Source organism: Anthonomus grandis, chromosome 1, assembly GCF_022605725.1.
Source record: "Anthonomus grandis grandis chromosome 1, icAntGran1.3, whole genome shotgun sequence".
NCBI classification, from domain to species: Eukaryota; Metazoa; Arthropoda; class Insecta; order Coleoptera; family Curculionidae; genus Anthonomus; species Anthonomus grandis.
In genome coordinates, this window is record NC_065546.1 from 50217107 (window position 1) to 50243263 (window position 26157).

At 32.3% G+C, this 26157-nt stretch overlaps 1 protein-coding gene and 1 long non-coding RNA gene across 3 annotated transcripts; one reads left to right on the forward strand and one right to left on the reverse strand.

Moving 5' to 3' along the window:
- Positions 1-3817: 3817 nt before the first annotated feature.
- LOC126745996 (probable dolichyl pyrophosphate Glc1Man9GlcNAc2 alpha-1,3-glucosyltransferase) lies at positions 3818-22036 on the reverse strand. Of its 2 annotated transcripts, XM_050454086.1 has the most exons (9): positions 21908-22035; positions 20869-21102; positions 18599-18808; positions 18265-18537; positions 17485-17641; positions 17188-17424; positions 12695-12800; positions 12366-12642; positions 3818-4258 (listed from the first exon to the last, which is right to left on the reverse strand). In XM_050454086.1, the coding sequence occupies exons 3-9, from the start codon at positions 18655-18657 to the stop codon at positions 3823-3825; spliced, it is 1545 nt and encodes a 514-aa protein (XP_050310043.1). In that variant the 5' UTR covers positions 18658-18808; positions 20869-21102; positions 21908-22035; the 3' UTR covers positions 3818-3822. The 2 variants fall into 2 exon arrangements, with proteins under 2 accessions (XP_050310043.1, XP_050310048.1); XM_050454091.1 differs by lacking the exons at positions 12366-12642; positions 12695-12800 and having other exon boundaries at positions 4012-4258; positions 21908-22036.
- On the forward strand, positions 13291-16105 carry LOC126746048 (uncharacterized). The gene is made up of 2 exons (XR_007663779.1): positions 13291-13504; positions 13565-16105. It is a non-coding gene; the product is annotated as an uncharacterized LOC126746048 (long non-coding RNA).
- Positions 22037-26157: the final 4121 nt, after the last annotated feature.

The following is a 26157-nucleotide window of genomic DNA, read 5'->3' on the forward strand; positions in this document are numbered from 1 at the left end:
TGCAAACTGTACAAAAACAATGTACCTGATGGTCAATATACATCATGTCATCATGATGTATAAAATGTCAATAAAAATAAACACAACAGTTAATAACAGTAAATTAATTAAATACAGAATGAAAGTGAAATTCATTTACTACAAAAAAAACTAATATATTCTCTATTTTAAGATATAAAAAGAGCCAGTGTGTGTGTGATACCCAAAAAGTTATCCTAGAAAAAAATTCTCCACTGCGTACAAGGCTTTTTCCAGAAAGTACGCCTTCAAAGCATTATGAAATCGAGGAAAAGAAGTAATTGATTTAATTTCCAAAGGCAAATGATTATGCCTTTATCTTTTTGGCTCTGTATAGAATAGAGCTTTTTACTAATTCGGACCGAGGGTTTTTAAGATAAAGTATAATATGATATGTACGGAAAATAAGTATACCTCAGTAAGCGAGTTTTTAGTAATAAAATCAGGTAAAATATATATTATAAAATATAGAAAGTAGCTAATAACCTATAACACATACACGTATAAGATATAAAACAGTCAAGTAAATTACTAATATCAAAATCAATGGCAAAATATAAAGTATAAAAAATAAAAGGTAGATTATAAACTATAAAATTAATTAAAAAACCTATTTAAATATTCCGGAAAAAATTTTACAATTACATAAACTAAAAACTTATGACACAACCATAATAACACGAAGATATTTTGAACATGCACAGAACATCCTGTTTTAGTTTCAAAACATTCCCGCAATGATCTACCAAAATAATCCCGGAACAGCATTTCAGGCTTTACTAAAAGGTAACATTAAAAGCAAAATATTTAAATTACTTTTTTCTTAAATTTTTATCAACTTTAAATTATTTTGAAATTTAACGAATTTTCTTAAACTTGATACTTTAAAAATGTGCCTCCAACTACTAGGAAGATTCCTGAAAAATTTATGACCATTATAAATATTAACTCACCCTATACCAGGAAGAATGGCCCCATGGTATTACAGATCCCGTAATGGCACATCTTTCTAAGAAATACAGTGTCCAGTGTGTTGCCTCTCTCTGCTAAGAACTTAAGCCAAGATGAAGGAGTACTAAAAATGCCTTTTATTCGTTTAAGCAGTACCTCCAGTCTAACTTTTCTGACCTCCTCTAACCTAATTGTTTTATATGTCGTGTGTTGTGTGTTATTTTTAGTTCCATTGATATCTTCGAGTAATTTTAGACATACATAATTTTATTGATACTTTTTTATTGCATTTTTTTATGTGTTTCTATGTTATATTTTGACTTGAACAGCATATTTTGGTCATTGGCTTTATTAGATGAATACATAAATAACATTGAAGAAACACACGCGTGTGTGCCTTCATTTCTTGTCGCTGAAATACACCAAAAATGCTTACTCGTAATAAAATATTTAGCGTAAATATAATTTATTTACTGAACATAATTCTGGTTCTTATAAATTTGTGAATTAATTCACTAAATTTACAGTTTGTTTTTCATGTTTCTTTGTCCCACTTTTATTTTAAAGAATGCTGATCAGCTTTCATTGCCAGCAGGTTAACATGTGTGTTGTTTCGACATTGAGGTAAAGCTTCTGTAAAACATAAAATTCTCCTAGAAGAGTTAAAATATTACACACAATAGTATTTAGTTCATTTCAATTGAAATAAACTTTTATGCGTTGACACGAAGGTGTCTGTTTATGAATTGAGGTCTTCACTGAGGGGTTCTATGGCTGCACAGAGGTTGGCCAAAACCTAGTTTGGTTTTAAGTATCAAAAGGACTTGTTTTTTCATTGATGGAACTACATGATGTAAATGCTTATACAGGGTGATTTTTAAGTTGATACTTTTTTTTTAATTGTGTATAGAACTCGGCAAAATATACATTTTTTTCAAATAACTTTTTTCGATACACTCAAAAACAAGGGACATACAAAATAAAAAAAGTGAATATGGGTTTGTTTTTCATCGTCTGTTTATGTTTAGTTTTTGCTCGAATTTTTGTATTATCGATAACGCATTGTACCAATCAGTTAGTATTAGACACTTTTGGTTTATTGTTGTTAATTTTTAATTTGCAAATCCTAAAAATGGCACATCGTTATGAAAACAATGAACTTGTGGATATGTTGCTTATTTATGGAGAGTGTCTTCAAAGTGCTGCTACTGCTTCGGTATTATACGCAGACCGCTTTCCTTTACGGAATCATCCTACACCCAGAAGTTTCATAAATCTTATTCAACGGGCTAGGGATACTGGCGATTTACGGGAACATCGTGGAGGGCAGGCAGGAAGAGGAAGGAGACCTGAAAATGTTCATAGGGAAGAACAAATTTTAAATCTCATCGAAGGAGATCCAACAACAAGTACTCGAGTTGTTGCAGGGCAGGTCGGATTAAGTCAAACAAAAATATGGACAATATTGCGCGAGAATCAATTTAATCCCTTTCACGTTCATTGTGTCCAAGCGCTACTGCCTGAAGACTTCTCCCGCAGAGTTCAGTTTTGTGAATGGTTCCTACAACAACATGATAATGATCAACATTTTTCGAACCAAATTTTAGCCATGGACGAGGCAACATTCACCCGAAACGGAATTAACAATTTTCGAAATACGCATGTTGTGAATGGGATACTTGTTGGACCATTTATCTTACCAGACCGTTTGACGGGCAATGTTTATTTAGACTTTTTGCAAAATAATCTGCCTGTTCTGTTAGAAGACGTGCCACTGAATATCAGGCAAGCTATGTGGCTCCTGCAGGATGGAGCACCTGCCCATTTAAGACGAGAAGTGAGCTATAAGTATAACTTACCCAAATCGGTGGATTGGCCGAAATGGACCAGTTGCATGGCCACCAAGGTCGCCAGACCTAAATCCATGTGACTTTTTTTTGTGGGGGGTATATGAAAAGTTTAGTTTTCAAGACGCCTATCGACACACAAGAAGAACTAATAGCACGTATTGAGCAGGCTGCGGCAACAGTTAGACAAAAACCGATTTCTCTATTGCGTGCCGTTACGGAACAGTGGTTACGTCGAGCAAATCGTTGTGTTGAAGTTAATGGTGACAACTTTGAACAACTTATTTAAATTAGAGAGGACCGTATTGGACTCATTTTATAATATTTTGGCAATGCAATTTTTTTATTTTTCGGTTTTTTGAATAAAGTTATTTGAAAAAAAGGTTTATTTTACCGAGTTCTATACACAGTTAAAAAAAAGTATCAACTTAAAAATCACCCTGTATAAACAATGTTAAATTTCTTGTATTTATCATTGGGTTTGAATATATTATATATGAATGAATATATATGTACAAGGGAACATATATATTCATACGTGTTATCTTTTTCTTCTAAGATATCTCGCAAATAAAGTGTCTTAAAAGTCAGAAAAGGGTTATGCTTTTTATATATCTTTAGAAACCTGCTATACGTTAGTAAAAATCCCAGTTCTTTTTTTTTTAATAAAAACTATTAAATTAATTTCTTTATTAAATTTTCCAATAGATTAAAAATTTCTGAATTTCTTATTTTAGTATGTGAAAACAATTTTTATCCGTTGTTTTTTTGTACTATAGTAGTCCCTATTTTATTTTGATTTAATTTTTAAAATCACTATTTTTCGAATTTCATTAATACGTTTTAAATTTTAATTTGATGCATTTTATATCAAAGTTCATACTTATGCCTTTAACTCATTCAATTTAACCAATATTTTTTTAAATTTAACGTCGTACAAACAAAATAAATCTTAATAATTTAACTTTTAGGGACTTACAAGGACATAAAAACATACCAAATTCTATCAAGCAGCTTTATTTTTTAAAATTTGGAATGATTTGATATCACTATTTAAATTTAAAAAATGCTTATAATACATTCCCCAACAGTAAAGTACACCAAAGGAACAATAGACCGATGTAAACATCAAAGGTAAAAATGGTAACTTTCTATCTAAACCTAAAATTTTATGAATAATATTTTCATACGAAAAGACCACTACCAATCCTATCACATACAAAGTTTCAACTAAATTTAGAAGTGGTAAAGTAAATTTACATTGACTAGACATGTGAATTTTATACAAACTATAAAAGGCATATGACGAACTTAACACAAGCAAAAGTAATTTAATGAAGAGAAGAGATGGTGCAAACAATAAGGGAAATAGTGAATAGTGGCCCACTGTTGAGAGCAATAGGAATATCTTTGCATCCGTTGGTTCCATTATACTCAAAATGCTAAAAAATAAAAATTATATTAAGGACTTATTATATTATATATTTGATTTTTAGATTATTATTACGGAGAAATGCATTAGAAAAGGAAGTAAATAACAGTGTATACCAACTACTAAAGTATGACAAAGAGAATTCTGTATCCGCACCTATAGTTTGTGCAAGATAAATTAATTTATGTAATAATAAATTAAATAACTTTTGAAAGAAATAAACGTATCCAAGAAATGGCGAAACCCTTACCTAGCTGTACATTTCCTTCTTAAAGAGACTTATTTTCCTTAAAATAAAATTAAAACTACTTCTCATTTCCTTGAGTAATTATTAAATAGAATAATTCATATTGCACAGAGTATACCTTCCCAAAAAAATATGGGTTTTGCTGATGTATGCCCCCTAAAGTCGAAATTATACCCATTTGTAGTTACCGTCATCCAGGTGAGAAAAAACGTATGGCGTAGATATTTTGGAAAACAGGCAAATAACACAATGGACATTCGACACACTCCCGAAGCTTCCCCCGAAGCGACTCGGCGAGCGCCCGAGCAGGGTGACCTCGACACATAACACACCGCTCGGAAATACTCGATTATGTTGAGACGAGAGAGACAACAAATCGGAAATCACTTATCAGAATACGTACCGAAAAAACCTTTTGAGACACTGACTTATCGGGGTTACCAGCGCTATTATTTTACAGGTAATATACTATTTTTTTTAGGTGATCGAATAGTGATACCATTCGATAAATCGTTAAAAAAAATAATTAAAAAAACAAAACTAATTTCAATAGCTGTCTTATTATTCTTTTTAGTATATGTTTCCTATTTAAATTGCAGTTTTCAATTGGCGCTAAGACCGATGCTTCTAAGTCTTGGCTCTTGACATGGTTGGCTTGGTATGGTTGGGTTGAGTTGTATTGGGCTGGGTTGGGTTGGTTGGGGCTGAGCTCGGTGGGTATTGATTTTTTTTTATATAAAAAGGCGCTGGGTGCAAAAAGGACCTGTTGGGTGAATAATCATTTTTCATAAGAAAAACTGATTACGCAAAAAAAAACGAACAGGGGTAAAATTTTAATATTTTTTATTTTCTTTTTTCAAGTGATTGAAAAATGATTGAGTCTCCGACAACGAATTTATAATAAATACGACATACATTAACTTTTGTAGCTGTTTAATTTTTTAAATTCGTACAAAAAAACGGCGTTCGTTAGGATAGTAAACTGTTACGCCAGGGGTAATTATTTAATATAGTCACTTTTTTTTAAACGATTAAAAAAAAAATAAAATTGAAAAAATTGAAATTTTTGGTCTCCGACAATGAAATTATGATGAATACGACATTCACTATCCTATGTACCTGTCTTTTTTTTATTCTTGAAAATGGGGAGTCGATAAGATAGTATAATATAATAATAAACTGTTACCGTAATTTGTATACATTCCAGCCCTGACAAAACTCAACACTATGAGTGAAAACTTGGCTCAATCTAAATAAGGCTGTAATATATGATATTCTCTAAGAACCTGTTTCTTTTCCTACTTATAAATATTATTAATTATAATAACTCATTGCACTTTTTTACGACACCAATTCAGAAATAATGTTAGTCACAAATTACTTGAAAGCAATAAGTGTGTGTATAAGTAAATTAAAAACTGTATAGTCTATTACAGTCCTTTTGGTTATTCAGTATGTTATATTTAAGCTGACACACTATAGTTTATATTCCAAATATCCTCGGAGGCATATGACTTCATCAAAATCATTCAGTTTCTCCAGCATATTATCCTAAATTGCACTTTTTCAAGTTTAGTAGTCAAAAGTAGTAAATGTAAACACTATCACCACACCTATGCAAGTCAAATGGAACTTTGTTTGCCACAATTTTTAATGAAAAACATGCTTCCACAAGATGAAAAACTTGCACTTTCCCAAGTGATGGTACATTTTTTTGGCGGCAAATTCCTCTTCACTTCGCAATAAGTATAATGCAGGTATTTAATGTTCTAAGAAGAAGAATCACAGGATAGGAGGCCAAGTAGTAAATTACACAAAGTTAGTTATAGTGTTTCTTAATCAGTATCAGGAAGTATCATCCCAGGTTCTTTGTAGTTATATCTTAAAGCTTCAAATATACTGAAGAACTCATAACTCACAAATTAATAACTTTTGGCAAACTATCGATAAATATAAACTAATTATTGTAAGCACGACTCGAATGTAAACAAAATAATATACCTATACCTAACCCTATTTTGTGTTAGATGACAACACTACAGCTATTTCGAATAAAAATTGGCTGACGTGTAAAAGACCCAACCGATCATACTCGAACGTTTAAAATATTTCGCGGGTATTGTGTCGAATGTCCATTATGTCGAATGACGATTGTGTCGAATGCACCCGTCTCGATATTTTTGCCAATCAATATTAGGTTAGAAACTTTACCATCGCCTTCAGAAGTTAATAGTCTGCTATGTATTTTTATACGTTTAGAAATTAACAAATGATTTATTTTAGCAGCATATTATTATATTTTTATATTCGTGTAGATATACTTTCATTCCCTAAAAATTAAAAAAAATCTTGTAGTATTTATTGTATTATTAACAAACTTAACAATTAACAAATATTATTATAATTAATCATAAATAATGGGACATAAACAACAAGTCCGAAACGGAATTGCACTTCAAATTGAGAATATGATAGAGCGAGCCGCAGATGCAACAAAATTGAGCACAACAACGATCGCAAATATAAAGAAGAATGGGATAAAATCAGATCAGGATTACGCTGCTCATATATTTTCCAAGCAAAAGACCGCAAAAACCAAATCTACAACATATTTGAAAAGTGGAATTCGGCACGAGCAGTAGACGTAACAAAACCGAGCTTACAAAAATTGTGAATAATGGTATAAAATTATTTTAACTCACTGGGAAAAATTTAAATACTGACAATTTAATTTACTTTTTCATGAAAAAAAATGCTGCTTCTAGGAATATGTTAACACATTAAAATGAAAATACCATTCCAAAAAATAAAACATACAAACTCAAAAAAAAACACGCCATATTGCATTACCAAGTTAATGAAATTACAAAAAAAGCTTAATCAATCTCGTCAATATTGTCAGAGTCAGAACTGAAATCAGAGATACTGTCTTCGTCATCGTCGTCTTCGTCAGTCGTAATCACAAGTGGCAGAATGTCATAGGCATGACACACTTGTATTGCCTCCCAAGCCTTTTCAATTACCTTTTCTCTATGAAAAACATATTTTTGCCAATGATCTATAGAAATTTCGTTTACTACCCTTTCCAATGTAGTCAGAACTTCTGAAGGTGACCCCTTAAAAGGGGAAATATATTGATCATATTTTCGTTTACATTCCGACCATACCATGTCAATTGCATTAAACTGGCAATGATATGGTGGCAGTTGCAAAATTGTGTGTCCTAACCTAAAGGTTTAACATATTCATCAAGGAAGTACTTTTTTTCACTAGGGCAGTTTCTGCGTGCAATACTCCATATTTTATCTTTCATGGCTTTTTGTGGAAAGCCAATATTCTTTTTCTTCAACCATTCGGTCAGTCTCTGCTTTGTCCAAGATTTTCTCGGGATTTCTTCTAATAAACCAGAATGATAACTTGCATTGTCCATGATTATAAATTACTTTGGGGGAATATTTGGAACCAGCCGAGTTTTAAACCAGTTTTCGAAGTTTTTCCCTGTTCATATTGTCATGATAATCTCCCGTCTTTAATCCACTCTTGATGAAGCCATGTTTGGTTCCGGCGTGGACCACGATATAACGATGACCTTAAAAATAAAAGATAATTCAATTCTCTTCTTTTAGAAATCATTCTTACGTAACATAAATTTAATATAATTAATAAGTAATGTTCCATGCACATACGAGTAGTGTATGGAGTTAAATTCCCTCATATTGTCTTAGAGAGAAATTATATGAAACTATGAAACAGATGAAATGATGAAGTTAGAGGGCCCTTACAAGGGCAATAGTTTTTATTCAAAAAAAAATCTAAAAAGATAACCAGATAATTTTTACCTTCACTGTTTTTCCTTGAATCCGTGTGCTTGGTGCCATCTTGCCAGCTACTACGAAATGATCCCTTGCTAAAAATCCACGTCTCGTCAATTAAAACTGGAGTAAAACCTTCCGGACCTACATTTCTATTTTTGATATACTCCCTTAAAAAATTGATTCTTTTTTGAACAATATTTGGCAAGTCCATCAAATATTTTCTGTTATTTGATTTTTTCCACTTGAAGCCTATATTATTGATCCATCTTCTTAAGGAGTCAATGGAAAACTCAAAATATTCAATTTCGTCCCTGAACTTTTCTCTTATTGTTGCCAATATTACATATTCTTTTCTGGCGTACATAGAATAAATTGTATCCCGAATTCTATGTTTCAAATATGTTGTAATTTTGGTTTTTGCTGTCTTTTGCTTGGAAGATATACGGGCTGCGTAATCCTGATCTGATTTTATCCCATTCTTCTTTATATTTGCGATCGTTGTTGTGCTCAATTTTGTTGCATCTGCGGCTCGCTGTATCACATTCTCAATTAGAAGTGCAATTCCGTTTCGGACTTGTTCCTTTTCCAGTTGAAAAAAAGCCAATATATTTAAAATCATCGGCTGCGATTGTTCATTATATCTATTATATCTTTTTTTAGGCATTATCTAACACTTTTCGAAATAATTTTCAAGAACAAGTTGACAAACCAATATTTTTGATTGACAGTGACGGATATTTCACATAACCTAGTATATAAAAGATGAATAATCATCAGACACCAATTTGTTTCAAACGTTTGTTGTCGCCGGTGTTTAGAATATGCTAAACAAAGATAAACCAAAAATGAGGTCATTACAAATGGGTATAATTTCGACTTTACCTAAAAAGTAATCTAGACATGCACCAAAAACACGACCAATCAGGTGTCTCACGCTAAAATTGTGCCATAGTACGAGCGTCGGAACGATATCTGGTGGGGATAGTCTTTTCTTTGTCATACCTTAGTAGTTGAGTATTCATTGTTATGTTCTTCCTTTTCTAATGCATTAATTTCCTATTTGTAATATAAATTTGCCAATTATATCGTTACCTTTACCGTATGATGCTATTAAAATAGGTATGCCCTAAAACCTCTTAAAATAGCTCGAAAAAATAATAGTATCTTCAACAAGCTATGTTGACTAAATTTAACAATAATACAGTAAAAGACAGACTGCTAAAGTGTTTCATAAACACTTTTGTTCAACTATTAAAAAAAAACTGCCAACACATTTTTGATGACTATTTAAAGAAAGGACCTGGAAAATATTCCATTCCTGAACTTAAAGCAGAGTTCCAATGATTTAGCTTTGTAAAAAATAGTCACGGTAAACAGCCTGTAGCGGGTGTTCTTACGTACTCGCCGTATGTCCACCCTCTAACCTTTTACGTCGCAGGGTATCCGTCAACCCCCTCACTATTTCTTTGTACAGTTATAGGAAAAAAGTCGACCAAATGCCCCGGCCGCCACTCTAAGTAATTAAAGGAGCTTAGAGTCCCCTCTAGCCTCTCGGGTAAGCCTTTAGACAGTGGAGAAACCAGGTAGAGATTGAAAGTAGACTGTCTTGTTATAATGAGATCTTATTGCTCTTAATCTTTATTATTACAAATACTAATAAGTAACAGGTTTGTTTGCTTAAAACTAAGTAAACAAAAGTGTCCTTAAAATCTAACAATCCCCATTACCAATTTCTATGATTAAGCACAGGCAGTTATTCGGGAAAATCTACCAGAAAATTCGGCACTCTATTAATGACGCAAAATAGTATGATTTAAGGGACGGGGTTATGATGTTTTGTACAAGCGGTTACGGATGACATTCGTTAAGCAAAGCCGGAAACTCAACACCAATCAAGCAAAAGCAATCTCAATCAATCGGTCAACATTTACCTCTGCTCTGTTGCTATACGGATAGTAATTATGACATGCACGGACTCGGTTATTACTTGTCTCTCACCACTTTAAGAAGCCAAGTAATAATTAATAAACGCGGCTACTGCCTGCCCTACAAAACACGAAGAAAGATAGTGTCCAAACCACAGTTTTAAAAGTTCATAAAGCGGAACGGAATCAATATGAATATTCTAATAATTAATGACAGACAAAAACTCACAGCGGAAAATTAAAATACCACCGTCTTCCAAGCTTGTAAAAATGGCAACTAAAATACCGTGAGTAGCGAGCGTGATAGACAAGGCAAATGTCTTTTCGAAATCAGGGGTTTACTCTTTGAAATGTGGGGATTGTGACGCTGTATATATTGGCTAATCTGGAAGAAAAAATTTCTACACGCGTTAAAGAACATGTAGCGTTGTTTGAGAAATTTAAAAATACAGACGTCCGTGATACAAAGTCAGCGTTTGCGAATCACCTGTTAGCTTCCACACATCACTTTTCTCCAGAGGTCGGAGCTGAAATACTTCATGAATGCCCTAAAGGGAAAAAGCTTGACCTTCTGGAGAGGATGGAAATTACTAAAGCCAAGAAGAGTCCTGTTCTTGTCTGTGTTAACGACGTATTTAATTTTGAACCCAACCTTATTTTTAATAATCTTATTTAATCAATTTTATATTTACATAATCTCTTCCAACTGAAATAAGTTTAATATTGTGTTAGAATGCCTTGGCTTAACAACAAATGTTTTGAACTTCTCCTCAGTGTTCCGGTAGCTCATAGGTTATAGTCTCTGGCTTGTAAGCTTGTTGTCGCGGATTCGATTCCCAATAGGTCTGATATTATTTTACAATTTTTTATTTTTTATTTTTTGGTTCTAAATAACTGTATAGTCATCCTAACCTTAAATGTATGTTTATTTACTGTTTTGCCAACGTTAGTGGCTTTTTAAGGTTTTAGTCTTTTTAATGTCCTCTTTTTTTCTTTCGTAATTATTATTGTTTTAGGCCTGATGATGCTCTGAATAGAGCGAAACACGTGTAGCTTTAAGTAAATGTTGTGAGACCGTGACTTTGTGTTTTTCATTGTTTTTCGTCTGTAAAATACCGTAACGCGGATAATTAATTTTTCGATTATGTTATCAATATATCCCGCTTACTACCTGCCCTACAAAACACGAAGAAAGATGGGCCCAAACAACGGATTCGATAAAGATCTTAATACGCGAGCTTGGAAGCGGCCGGTCAACTGTCAACAGGTGGCTCTTACCTAATTCACACTGTTCAACTTGACGTTGGTCAAGACAAAATTAAACGTAAATATTGAAAATTTAACGGTATTGAAATTACTGGTACTTCGCTCAAAAGGTATGGTACGACCTTACTACGACGAATGTGTCACCTTGGTGGACCTGGAACCTTTTTATACCCATGGCAGGAATTTGGATGCCGACGACTCACGAACATCCTCGGAACCAATCGTTGGATAAAAATGCAATTGGGAAAACTTAATGAAAATAGAGTTTTTCCTTATGAAAACGGTACGGATTTATAGGCTATGACCCTATATGGTAAACAAACTTAGTTTCAGCTCTCAAAACCGGGTATTTCTAGGTGAAAACAGCGGGACAAAAGCTGGCCACGTGTACCAGAAAACCGGCTTTTCAGGTAAACCGCGGGAAACTGATTCATGATTTACATTATATTTTGCCACACCGGACATGCCATACATAGTTTTTTTTTAGTCGTTATTTTATTTTAGTTGTGATTTACACCGTAAAAATCAATTCTTCAAAATTTTATTCAAGGTGATTTTATTTGTATAAAATGATTCAATAATTTTTAATTCAATTATGTTAGTGGTTTATGTATCTTTTAGAGTCCTAAGGATGATCTCATAGACATTGAAACGTCGACAAAATAATAAAATATATAAATGATCGTAAGTTTTTTTTTTACCTATACCCAACAAAAGTAAAAATTAAGCAAAATATAAACATTGATATCATTAACATTATTTTAACGGAAGTATTACTCCAGTATACGTGAATTAAAAAGTTAAATTATTATAGTTTTTATTACAGTATAAATTGGTAGTTATATCTCATGGTCAAGTACTTACCTCATGGGTAAAATAGCCATAAGAATAGCTTTTTCATGGACGTGCCACCCAAACATGAATGAAGTTAACCCACATAAAACCACACATCTTAGAAAATTTAACGGATTTTTGTTCATAAAAAATAGTTTCATAAGACATGGTATCATGAAGAATACAGTTAGTATCAAAGTGGCGAGTGGTGTAACACTTGGTAATACTGCATGGGAAAATTCCTGCACGAGACCCCCTGTCATTGAACCGGTAGAGATGATTGGTGGTATAATAGCAAGCCTGGTTACTAAAATATTGATAATAAGTATTTAAATAGTACAAAACAATTTATAACTTACAAAAGACAGAAGCTAATTTATCCATAAAATTATAGAGAGCCCAAAAGTTTGGAGCCCAATAGGCGTGGCAGAGACCTCTTTTAAATGGAAACAACCGTCCTAAAACCTATATTAAAAGTGTTAAAAGATAGTATAACCAAAGAGTGTATAACGAATTAATAAACATTTATTTTGTTTATTTGCAATAATTGAGAAGAAACTAGCAAACATCTAATCTAAATATATAAAAATGAATCCATATTTTCCTTGGTCATTAAATAACTTGAAAATGACTTTACCGATTTTATTAATTCTTTTTTCTTAAGATGTATTTTAGTTTGTAGAAGGATATTATAGAATAAACCATCAGGAAAATTGCACCAGGAATTGGAAATTTGCAAAAAAATTAAAAATGCTTTGCGCGACATTTATCGGTTTCGATTAGAATAAGACAGTCTAAAGAAATCTATCGGTCAAAGTAATTTAAGAAATAAAAAATAGATAGCGCTTGGGTGGCAGTAGGTGACAAAATATTAAAAATAGATCGCGCTTTCAGCAATTTCTATTTAGCATGCATGCATTCTGAAACATAATAAGTCAGTTTTTCGCGTCTGACAGTTGCTTTTAATGATTTGCGTCATTCAAAAGAAAAGTGTATTTGTTTAGCGAGTTATTTTCAAGTTTGTTTAGCGAGTTTTAGTGAGTTTTCTTCTTAGTTCAGCTTAGTGAAACTTTTTAGTTTGTTGAGTGCAACAGTGGTTGTTTAGTATTTAAAGACAAATTATAAACAGGGTGGCAGTAGGTGACATAAAATATTAAAAATTTTATCAGGTATTAGACTTTTAATAGACTACGTGTTATGCATAAGTTATATGTAGAAACATGTTTTAGGGATTATTTATTTGACATATAAATCTCAAAAATGCCAATAAGTCGACGAACCAACTTGAGTCGTAGAACGCGAAATGCTGCAAGCCAACAACATATACGGGCAAGTCAAACCAACGAGCAACGCGAGATGCGAAATGAAGTTGAAAGGAATAGATGGAATAGGAATAACCAAGAACGTAGAAACGTTCCGTTCAGGTTTAATCCAAATCGAGCTGCATTTAGTTACGATGCAGCAATCGATTATAGTTCGCAGCAAATCGTTGCTATTGGACAAATGAACGTTGTGTGTCTATATTGCAAGTCAATGAACTTTAAAAATGAAGCATTTGGATTGTGTTGTGCAAGTGGTCAAGTCAAATTGACACCATTGGTACCGCCTCCAGACCCACTATATTCATTAGTTTCCGGAAATCATCCAGATTCAAAAATTTTTTTAAATAATATCCAGCAATATAATAATTGCTTTCAAATGACGTCATTTGGAGCAACACAAATTTGTAGAGATAATTTTATGCCTACTTTTAAGGTAAGTATATAAGATATTATATCTGGAATCAATCGTTAAAGAAATTTCAACGAAGAAAACAAGGTCAGCCCGTTCCAGGTTACCCACAAGTATTTTCCACCGATGCACTAGGACGTCTTTACACAATTCATCCCAACCAAGACGAGTGTTTTTATTTGTGTTTACTGTTAATCAATGTTCGTGGACCAACATCATTCCAACATCTGCGAACTATTAATGGTGTATTATGCGGCACATACAGAGAAGCCTGTCAACTTATGGGATTGCTAGAAAATGATACTCATTGGCACCACACTCTGGAAGATGCTGTAGTTTCATCAAATGCTAAACAAATACGAACATTGTTTTCTATAATTTTGTCTACATGCTTCCCATCAACGCCAATTGATCTGTGGAACAAATATAACTATCATATGGCCGAAGATATATTGCATCAGATGCGATCGATAGGACATCGAATGCAGATTTGCAAATGAACGAAGAAATTAAAAATGAAGCATTCATTTTAATTGAGGACATGTGCTTGATGCTTACCAACAAAAGATTAATACAATTAGGAATGATAGGTCCCAATCGCCCAATGCACGACGCATTTAATCAAGAGTTAAGACGCGAAACCGAATATGTTTCTGAGGCATTGATGGAAATAGTTCAACGAAACGTTCCCTTATTAAATCAACAACAAAAACATGCCTATTATACGCTGATGAGAGTAGTCAACGATGAAACTGGGGGACTGTTTTTCTTAGATGCTCCTGGTGGAACTGGAAAAACGTTTTTAATCTCATTAATTTTGGCAGCGATTCGATCGCAAAATGGAATTGCACTCGCTTCATCAGGTATTGCAGCTACGTTGTTAGAAGGCGGTCGAACAGCTCATTCAGGACTCAAGTTGCCGTTAAACATGCAAATTATCGAAACTCCAACTTGCAACATTTCGAGGAATTGTGCGATGGCCAAAGTCTTACACCAAAGCAAATTAATCGTTTGGGATGAGTGCACAATGGCAAACAAAAAAAAATTCTGGATGCATTAGACCGCACAATGCAAGATTTACGACACAACCAGAACCGGTTTGGTGGTGCGATGATTCTATTGGCAGGTGATTTTCGAAAAACATTGCCGGTAATGCCACGATCAACACCAGCCTGCATGTTTGAAGTCGTCAAATTTATGGAAGTATGTCAAAACACTTAAATTAAATATAAACATGCGAGTCGAATTGCAGAACGATCAATCTGGAGAAGCTTTTTCAAAACAATTGCTTGATATTGGTAATGGCAAAATTCCAGTAGACACATCGTCGGGATACATTAACTTCCCTCCCAATTTTTGTAACTTTGTTGAATCAAAAACCGAACTTATCGAGGAGGTGTTCCCAAATATTGTTCAAAATTATAAAAACCACGATTGGTTAAGCGAACGAGTTATATTGGCTGCGAAAAACATTGATGTCAACGAAATAAATTTTGAAATTCAAAATAAGATTGCAGGCGATCTTATGACTTATAAATCCATTGATTCCGTTACCAACCAAGATGACGTCGTTAACTATCCAACCGAATTTTTAAATTCGCTGGAAATACCCGGACTTCCACCTCATAATCTGCAATTAAGAGTCGGATCGGTTATTATTATGTTGCGGAACATAATAATGTTTCGCAAATGTGCGTTGCAGTCATCGAAGCAACCATTTTGAAAGGGAAGTACAAAGGCGAAGACGTTTTAATTCCACGCATCCCCATGATTCCGAACGACATGCCATTCGATTTTAAGTGGATGCAATTTCCTGTGCGACTTGCATTTGCAATGACGATAAATAAAGCGCAAGGGCAGTCATTGAATGTTTGTGGCATAAATTTAGAAAATCCATGTTTTTCACATGGTCAATTGTATGTGGCCTGCTCCCGTCTTGGAAAACCTTCCACATTATTTATTTTCGCTCCAGGAAAGAAAACTAACAATGTTGTGTATCAAAAAGCGTTACAATAAATATTTACTAGCTTTTTGTAATATTGTTTTGATTTTTTTATTAAATTGTTAGGTATTAACTACGGCGGTACGAAGTTCGCCGGGTCAGCTAGTAGTCAATAAGAATTTGGGCCAAAAGACTAACGGTAGAAAACCTGATGCTAATCGTTATGAGACTTACAGTTGTAACCATTTTTTTGCTGCCAAAAACTCGCGATTTGTTAAAAATGGTTAATTTTAAACGTATTGTTTTTAATCCTAGGGATTAATCACTTGATTATTTGTAGTCGATTAACTATAAGTTTTCTTAGAGAAGCGATTTTTTTACATCTAGCATAATCAAGACAATTATATTTTCCCAGTTAATTATAAGTGAAAAATGTGTAACAGATATTGAAAAATTAGGCCTCTAACCTCATAATATTTAACGTTACAACCCATCGCAATTACATAAAGAAAAAAGAAGCAAAAATAATATCTGCTCTGTAACACTATTCTGCAGGTTCATGTTGATATTTGTGAATCGGTACTTATATAATTTAAGACAAACTCATATTTAATATATCACAGAAACTAAAATATAAGAATTATATTGAGACACCTTAACAGACACACGATATTTTGCATATATATTACATTTGAAAAATTGGGGCCAGTTTATTTTAATTAATGTAGAACTTTTACCGAGGATATCAGAGGCTTTATGACAAGAAAACTCTGATGTGATATCATAGTATAATTATGTTCTTTTTTTTTAATTCATCAGTTCTATATGTATTTTAATGGAACGATTATATATAATTAAAAATTCTGTATTCATTCTATCTACCTTTAATATTATGTTAGATAATTATATTCAATAATTTCAGATTAGATAAAAAAATGCAATCTTTCATAATATTTTTTATACACCTCCTATATATACACAGAAATCAACAATTTTTAGCACATTTTTGCATAAAATTGATCGCATATAGTGTAAAATATATCTGTATCTTCCATAATCTATGAGATGAAAATATCATCTTTTTGTCAAAATATATTTTTCATATAAAATCTTTAAAAAAGAATACATTAAAAGTATACTTTATTTTATTTTATACACAAATGCTGAGAAGTTAGTTACCTGTTCAAGTTGATGAGCAAAGGGTAAAAAACTCACAGCAGTGACACCAATGACAATACTTCCCAGCTCAAAAACTCTTTTTAGCGTTAAACTCGAAAAAAGAGTTTTTAAATCAGGTTTATCCCTCATACAGTAATGCCTTAAGAGAAAAATAAGGTATGCTGGGGCTAGATATATATAAATATGCTTCATGTTTATTAAATAAGCAAACCAGAAAGACGACCACTTATATTTTTCCTGAAATATACATATATTTTAGCAAAGAAATGTTAGAAATTAGTTTTCAACTCCTAATACCTGCAACATAAATGCAATTGAAAGCAGCATTATTCCATACAACATTCCATTATATTGAAAATGAATATGATCCAACATAATTAGGCCACAATTTGTTAACAGTAAAAGTGGTAGTACAACATCCTTTTTCCAACTGGCTGGTAATGTTTCGCATACTCTAAAATCAGTATTTTATCATTCTTTGACAATTGTTTAAAAATCACAAAAATATAAGATATTGGGAGAGTAATATTATTAGTTAGTGATCAGTATTGAAATTAGATCTAAGGGCCTTCTAATGATTTTTGTGAGGTTTGCATATTTTACATTTCCAAACACTCTTTTAGAGGTAGCAAAAAATAGAAACTCTCGATACATATTTTTTAGATTATTAGTCTTTTAAATGATTAAAATGAAGAATATGAGTTCAGTCATCTGACTAACAAAGTTCTACTGCATTGACTGCCAACATAAAATATATTTGAGCCTAATAAACTCACATTAGTGACCATAGTCAATATCAACAAAATCTTGTCAAGAGTTAAAGCTAAATTTTTGGGGTTATTGGAATTTTTTTATGTTAATTGATATATATGAATATAAGGAATATAAGTGAACTTAAACACTAGTAAGTGAAAGCTCACTGGAGAAAAGTGTCATCTATGGCTATAAAGCAAATGTTGATAGTGTGAGTATTGTTATATTGCTGATTATAAAATTTCTTATACACTAATCACATCCTCCACTCTTAAAAAAACTTAAAAAATTAGAAACAGAACATTATTAACCTATTTAACTTACTTATAAACCCCATATACATAAACCAAATCAGTTGTTATCACAGACAATCTTTGAAATAAAATAGTCCTATCAGAATCATAATTTATGTTTTCGACCTTCAACATGTTAGAGTCAAAATATGTGGCAAAAAATGACAATATATACTCAAACCAGGCAAAAAATGGTGGATAATCTAAAGTCCATTCAGATGTTTCATCTAGATACCATTTGTCTATGGGTAAAGAATGGGTAATTGCCAACCAATTCCTATGGACATCAAAATCTGTTGATCTGCTGCAAATCAAAGAATATAAAGGGTTATTTGGGTGTAGCATGTAGAACTTGAAATACTTACTAAGCAGGAATTAATAACAGCTTCACACAAGTCATAAGAAGGGTAGTAGCAATTATCATCTTTTGCTTACTTTGAATATACAAAAATATCCTTTATTACTATATCAGCAGGTTCTGGTGATTAACTATACTTGTCTCTGGTATTCTGTCAGTCTCAGATGCTTATGTGAATGAGTCTGTTTATTTCAAATTCACACTAAGTTTAGTTCAACTAAAATGGTATATGTATGATAAACTAATAGTATTATGAAAACTACAGATGTAAAACAAAACAAAGTACATATATGGAAAAAATAGAAATGTACATGTTCTAGGAATTTTAGTTGCCTCACAAGCAATGTGTTCACACAGGAAATGATATCTAATTAGTACAGATTTATTTAATTAGTTTTTTTTTCTGTACCTGTTCTGTTCTATGGATTAAACTTCAAAACAGTAGTTATGAATCAATAATTCCTTATAAATCCAAGCATCATAAAAGTACTGAATACAATTAGAAATTTAATTCTTCATTAATAATTGATTACCTGTGTTACTTAAAAAATATCCAATTGGTCCAATAAAAGTAAAACTGTTATAGATATAAATGTATATATCGATGGTTAAACTCTAACAAGTCGTATCCCCAGGTTAGCTAATTTTACAGGAGACGCAAAAAATGACATTCCTCAGGAATTTCGTAAAAAATATCGAAATTGTATGAATAGAAATTATCCCTAATCTGTTCAGAGATATTCAGATCATTTTATTATTTTTTGAGCAACTTGGTATTTTACAGGGTGGGATACGATAGATTAGAACTTTCGATTTGTGGGTTACGTCTTTTTGTGTTTCATTTGGAGTGGTTTACGACTTTTTCACTTTTGTGGTTTTCATGATTGTGTGGATTAGGATATAAATCAAACTATAAATAATTATTATTGCAGGTATCTTTTAAGCTTTATTAATGAGCAGTGTATGGCAAGTTGTCGTAAAAACTATGGACATCTAAATTTAACACAGTTTTTAGTTCTTGTAAATGCTTCCATTTGGTGTGTTTGATTGGGAGACGTTCAGGAAACAAGGGTTTAAATATATGATCTTTGGGTAGTGGAGGAAATTTAGCACGTTGAGGCAAAATTTTGTATTCGTCTTCGTAGTTTATTTTATAGTGAATACTTCCGTCCGGTAAATATTTAAGACACCTTAAATCTGACACAGTTGGGTCGCTTTTGATTTTTCCTGGGCGTATAGAGTCAAATCGAATGAGATTCTTATTGTCACATTTAAAAAAAAATCTCGCGAGAGATACTTTTCGTTAAGTGGGAAAAGGTTTTTTCGAGCTTATAGCTTCTTTTATAATTTGTGCATACTGCGATGGCTTCTTTTTTTCAGCCAAACAATGTTCTTCAAGATGGTGTATAAGCAGGAAGTGAATACAGATGCTTGTAAGTCCGCTTCAGACTCATTCCATACATAAATGGTGCACTGATGCGTCGCTAAGTTGTAAATTGTAAATATGTGTACTTGTAATCTGGTCTTGTAATACACTTTGCTGGCCTGAATAACAGGGCATAACTTAATGGACTGTACATCCATGGTAAAGACATAATGCATCCCATTGACAGCTTCTTTTTTATCATTAGTTTTTTCTTCCTGAGCAAGAGTCTTCTTTTTCAAATGATTTTGGTATTCCTCTTCAGTTTGTTGCTTAGATTTGTATTGTAGACAAGTGTCACACTAATCTTTTTTTGGTTTGTGTAGAGCTAAATTTTTACTCTCAAAAACTATATTAAAAGTCGTAATGGAAACTGGTTTTTTTTCATCATCTTTACATTTCTGTTTATAAACTTCATAGACTTCCATTTTTGTCAAAATACAGCTTTTTAGAATCCTTGCGGCAATAGTGTGATTCTCATTTTGGTAGAAGGTCAAAGAATGATTTTAGATGATTTACTTGTTCACCAGTTTTCTCAAAAAAATCAGAGCGACTTCGTTTAACACTTTTTCTTTGATTCCCAATATCTTCTCTTTCTACTAAGTCATGATTTTCACTTGTAAGTACCCAGTTCTGTACCATTTTTTCCTTTAAGCCTAGAGTTTCCAAAAACGGCTGCCAATTGTCGCCATTGCATTCAAGACCAAATAATTCTAATATTTTGTATAAACAAAGCTGCAAACATTACCTTTATTTCATAAGTTTTTATTATTAAATCATTTATATTTAATTATTTTCAAGATAACTAATTATTTTTAGACATAAATTGCACAGTTTTGAGGCAAAAAACTTACATTTTAAGAGTTTTTCAACCAAAAAATCACAGAAACATCACTACACGTTTATGCACCAGTTCTCCCACGAGGATATTGCAGGATAAGACAAGTTGCTTTTACCTATTCAACCAATGATGATACAACAATATTTAAAATTTGAATTCCTCAATTCCTATTGGTTAGTGGTTTATGAGCTTTTAGAATTAGGTGGAAAACGTTGTATTGGTTTAAACCCACGTAAAACACCAAAACCTGAAAAAGTGTGATTTACGACCTGTTAGAATTTAGCCATCGATATATATTTTAAAATGTGCTTTAATAAATGTTAATAATAATGAAATAAATTGCTCATCTACAAGACTGAATGCAAAGACTTAGGCATCCTGCATATTATAAATAAAGCCTGCTGGACTTTGTACTTTAAAAATACTAAATTATTTAGTTTTTCCAAAGCAAAATTAAATATTACTTTTATTATAATATGTCATGCAAGAAGATTTGTTTAGTATACTTCTATTTTATAGTCCACTTATATTATATAATTGTATCATTAGAAAAATCAAAATCATTATGAGGTATATTTGTATTTACTTTATTCTCAACAAGTTAAAGTAGAAGTAACTACAACTAATAAATATCAATTGTTAGTTCCAAAAATAAATAAGTCAATTGATCCCTGTACAAACAAAAGTAAACAAAAATTTGCATATTTGTTGGTACTAAGAAATCTCTCTCATCTCATAGTGCCTACCAATCTACACTTATATGAGTGTGTCCATCAAAGATTGTTTTGTTTTGAACAAAAGAGTCCACTAAGTCTTTACAACCCAATAATTTAATTTTTTATAACCAAATAATTTTTTATAGCTTCAGGTAACAAAAAAGAGATCCCTCTATAATTTCCTATTTTGGTCTTACTTTCAAAAGGTAAGAAGAGTATAGATTTTTTTTCCTTGATTCTTTCCCACTGGGAAAAAAACAAACTGCTTTAGTGTATGTCCTGATGTTACATCTTTTAACTAGTTTTTTTTAATAAAAATCAATGATATGTACTCACATATTTGTTTGATGGTTAATTTAACATGGAGAGACCAAACCTAAATACACAATCATTATATTGTTATTATTTAAAGAGAAATTAAAAAATATATTATAAGGTTAACCTAAAACTTGTTTGAAAAATTTGTTAGTACTGAAATTAAAATCAGCTGAATAATAACGTTTACCCTTTGTTACACTAGCGGTAATAGAGATGTTAATAAAATATCGACCTTTCGATAACACGCGATTGATCTTTCAATCCACTTATTTAAATCGATTTAAGCTAAGTCGGTTTACGATCGTTAAAGCGGTTTACGGGTGTTTATACATGCGAATTATCTTAAACCGATTTCCACTAAACCACTTTAAGGTGCTCTGTATAATAAACTTGGTATATGAAAGTTTCTTGGTCTTAAGGCCCTACATCTCCAAGTAGTTTGGAAAAATTTCAGCCTACCCAGGAAAAATAAGACAAGCTAATGACAACCTAACAACATTTCTTGGATAAAGCCAACATTTGACATGGGTGTACATCTTTAGATGAAATAGCCCCATACTTAGTGTACGGCCAGACTGAATTGCGGGCGGGCGTGAAGCGGGCGATAAGCGAGCGAGCGATTTTTTCAAAAGCTAATGCACAGATGCAAATAGCCAAACCGACGCTTAGCGGGCGGGCGAAAATTGAGCGTGCAGCGTGCGATAAAAGAGTAATTAAACTTGTTTGAAATTCTAGCGAGCGAGTTTGGATAGTTCTGTTTTGGCTGCTGTGTTTCTCGTAAAACAGATGTAAATAAAAAGAAATACAATGTGTAGCAGTAATAAACATGAACAATGGTAAGGAAACACTTTTTTTGAACACAGGTTTATATTATACTTATCAATACAAACAATTTAATTACACACACAATCACAAATTTATTTAGTACATAGTAGATGTGTTATTAAGTTAGCAAGTGGAATAAGTAGTCAGCAAGTTCTCGAATTTCAATTGCTCTTGAACTCCCTCGATTATTCCCTCTTCCATTAAAGGCAGATTGATTATTTTCCTGATATTGTTCCGATATGTGACGATAGTGGAGATCACTGTCGCCATCTTTGTCTCTTACTAAATTATGCAGGATGCAAGCACACTTAATAAGTATGCAAGCTTTGTCAGGCAGTGTTTCTATGTCTTTATTTAAAAAACGCCATTTGGCACACAGTATTCCAAAAGCATACTCGATACATTTTCTAGCAGTGGAGAGGCATTTGTTAAAGTATTCCTTTTTGGGATTAAGTCCGCGTTTCGGGATTAAGGCCTCATTAAATATGATTTCAGAGGGTTCGCTTAAAAAATGTGGCAATTCTATATTTGTGTTCAGTAAATTAGTAGGACGAGGGACATTAAACAAATTACTTTCTAACAATTTGAATATCGTTGATCCTGCAAATGTTCCACCGTCACTTTGTTTACCACGGCCTCCAACTTCAATGGTTAAAAATTTTTTGTCCGCATCTGCTACAGCTTGTAGCACGACAGAGAAATAGTGTAGATAATTAAAATAATGAGATCCAGAATTTGGTGGGCATCTTATTTGACAGTGTTTTCCATCTATCGAACGGAAACAATTTGGAAATTTCCATCGATTAAAGTAGTCAGCTATAACTTTCTTTAAACAGTTCTCAGTTGGAATTGGCATAAATTCTTCCACTAGTTCTTCCCAAATAATTTGGCAGGTTTCGGAAACTATGTTGCTTACTGTAGATTTTCCCATTCGAAAAGCAAATGCTAACGATCTGAACGATAAACCCGTTGCCAAATACCTAAAAAAATCTATAAATAAGTATATATATCACCAAAAGGTTTGTAAATATAAAAATCATAAATTAGCTATAATATGTATTAAATTATATTTTCTTTTTAGTGACGGATGCCAAAAACAGGTGGAAAAATTTTAAAGATCAGTTCAGAAAGGAGGTGAAAAAAATACCCATTGCCAGATCGGGAGCCAGTGCACCACCTGTAAGACCAAAGTGGTAGTATTTTGAACAAATATATTTTTTAAAAGATTTTGTTACTCCTTCCCCTACACAGGGGAATTTGTTTTCTTACAATGAAGATTCAAATGAAATCGAAGAACTTCATTCCGTTGAAAATAATGAAAACAATGAAGCCAGCGATCTACATTCACAACCTACTTCACCCTCATCAATGCCACTACGAACACCATCTAGAAGCAGCTCAATTTCTCAAGTACGTAAAAGGACCAAAAAAGACATCCAAGAAGAATTTTTAAGTTTAGAAACTAAAAAAATTGAAATGTGGCAAAACGAAGCGAAAGACAATGATAACGCCGATTTACTGTTCTTTAAAAGTCTATTGCCCCATATGACTGATTTCACAGAATTTGAAAAACTAGAAATTAAGTCGGATATCATGTCATTAATTTTGAAGAAAAAGAAAAAAAAACTGCCAGAGTAGCAGCAGCAGATTTTACAACTTCCGCTTTTGAAAAGTGGTAGCTGGGAAAACCAAGCAGGCTGCAGTAACGACCCAGGTTTATATTTAACGTATAATATTATATAATGTAGTTTTTGTTAGAAAATTTGGTTAATTAGCCTGTTATAATAAAATTAAATAAAAACTTATTTCTATAACTAGCATTTAATTATTATATATAAAAAGAATATGTTCTTACCTTAATGTTACTACCAGTCTTTCTTCTGCTGATATAGGAGATCGATAATTTGTCGTAATTTTCGTAAGCTTCCTATTAACCTTACTTAATAAAAAATCATATGTGCTTATGGACATTCTTAAGTATTCAAAGTTTTTGTCCGGGTATTCTCTTAATTCGACGTATAGGTGGTGAAATTCTCTAAATTTTTTTCTCCTTTTATCAATAGGATGTATTCCATATCTACGAGACTTCTCCAAAAATAATTTCCACTTCATATATGGGTTACTGTCTATTAAAATATTTCTTTTTAGTTTTGATAAGGGCGCCATGTTTACTAGCGACAGAACACCACTAATCTGCGATTTTCTATTTTTAGTATGGCCAAAAAATCGCCTTGCAAAAAATCGCTCGCTTGCTTATCGCCCGCTTCACGCCCGCCCTCAATTCAGTCTGGCCGTACACTTAGGGTTGCCAGATTTTAAAAATTGAAAAGCGGGAGGTGATTAAAGACCTTTGAGGAGAAAATAAATAGAGTCGCAGCAGTGCAATTTTTTTAAGGTGAAGCTCCTAACTTATGTCACATTTTAACATAAAAAGCATGAAAATGTAGTAATAAAACATAACTTTATAAAACTTCAAATAAAGGTAATCTTGAAACTATTTAACAAATTTTGACCAATTTTTCGAAGACAAACAAAACGACTAAGCAAGAACAATCAAAACGTAGAAAATATTTTTAAAACCTTAAACTAAACAAAAAAAATTATATATTATAAAAAAACACATTAAACAAAATCGTCTTTTTAAAAAGTGGGACACCTAAAAACTAATAACATTTATGTTTTTAATGTAATAGCAAAAATAAAATATCACAAACATTTATTAATATTGTTGGTTAGATTTAACCTTTTTTATGATATTTGCACCATCTTTTTTTAAGTTTGACTATTAATTCTGCTTCTCAGGTTCTTATGTCCAGTTTGTTTCTCTTTTTTCTCCATGTCAAATCCATTAAATTAAAAATTCTTTCGCTCATAGCATTTAAATGCGGAAAGGAGAAAACTAACGAGCATATTTAAAAAAAATTGAGGCAGTATTTCTTCTGAAATAGACTACCCATTGCTGATCTGCAGTTAGTTTATCAAAATTTGTCGAAAAGGTTACTATGAAATTTTCAAAAAATTATTTATATTTAGCTTGGTTTGCAAAACCATTGCACTAAGTAATTTAAACTTATTATCATCATCAGAGTTATACCTACAAATTAATTTAAATATATTTTCAACATATATCTATTTTAGTTTATAAAAAATATTTACCATTTCTCCAAGTAGTTTATAATTATCCCCAAAAATGCAACTGCTTCTCGTTTAAACATTGCAACAACTTTCGTGTTATTATCGTACTTTTTTAATACATAGAGCATTCATAAAATTGTTGTTCCTTTCTTAATTTTAATGAGCCTCTAAAATCTCACGTAGGTTGGCCGCTAAAAAATTAAAATCCCGAACCGAACGACGCGGGCCCTGTTTTTTTTTTAGTTTGTAGTATACTACGACTCAACCAAATCCAAGTGGCCGATGAGATGCGCTGACGAAAGGGTCAG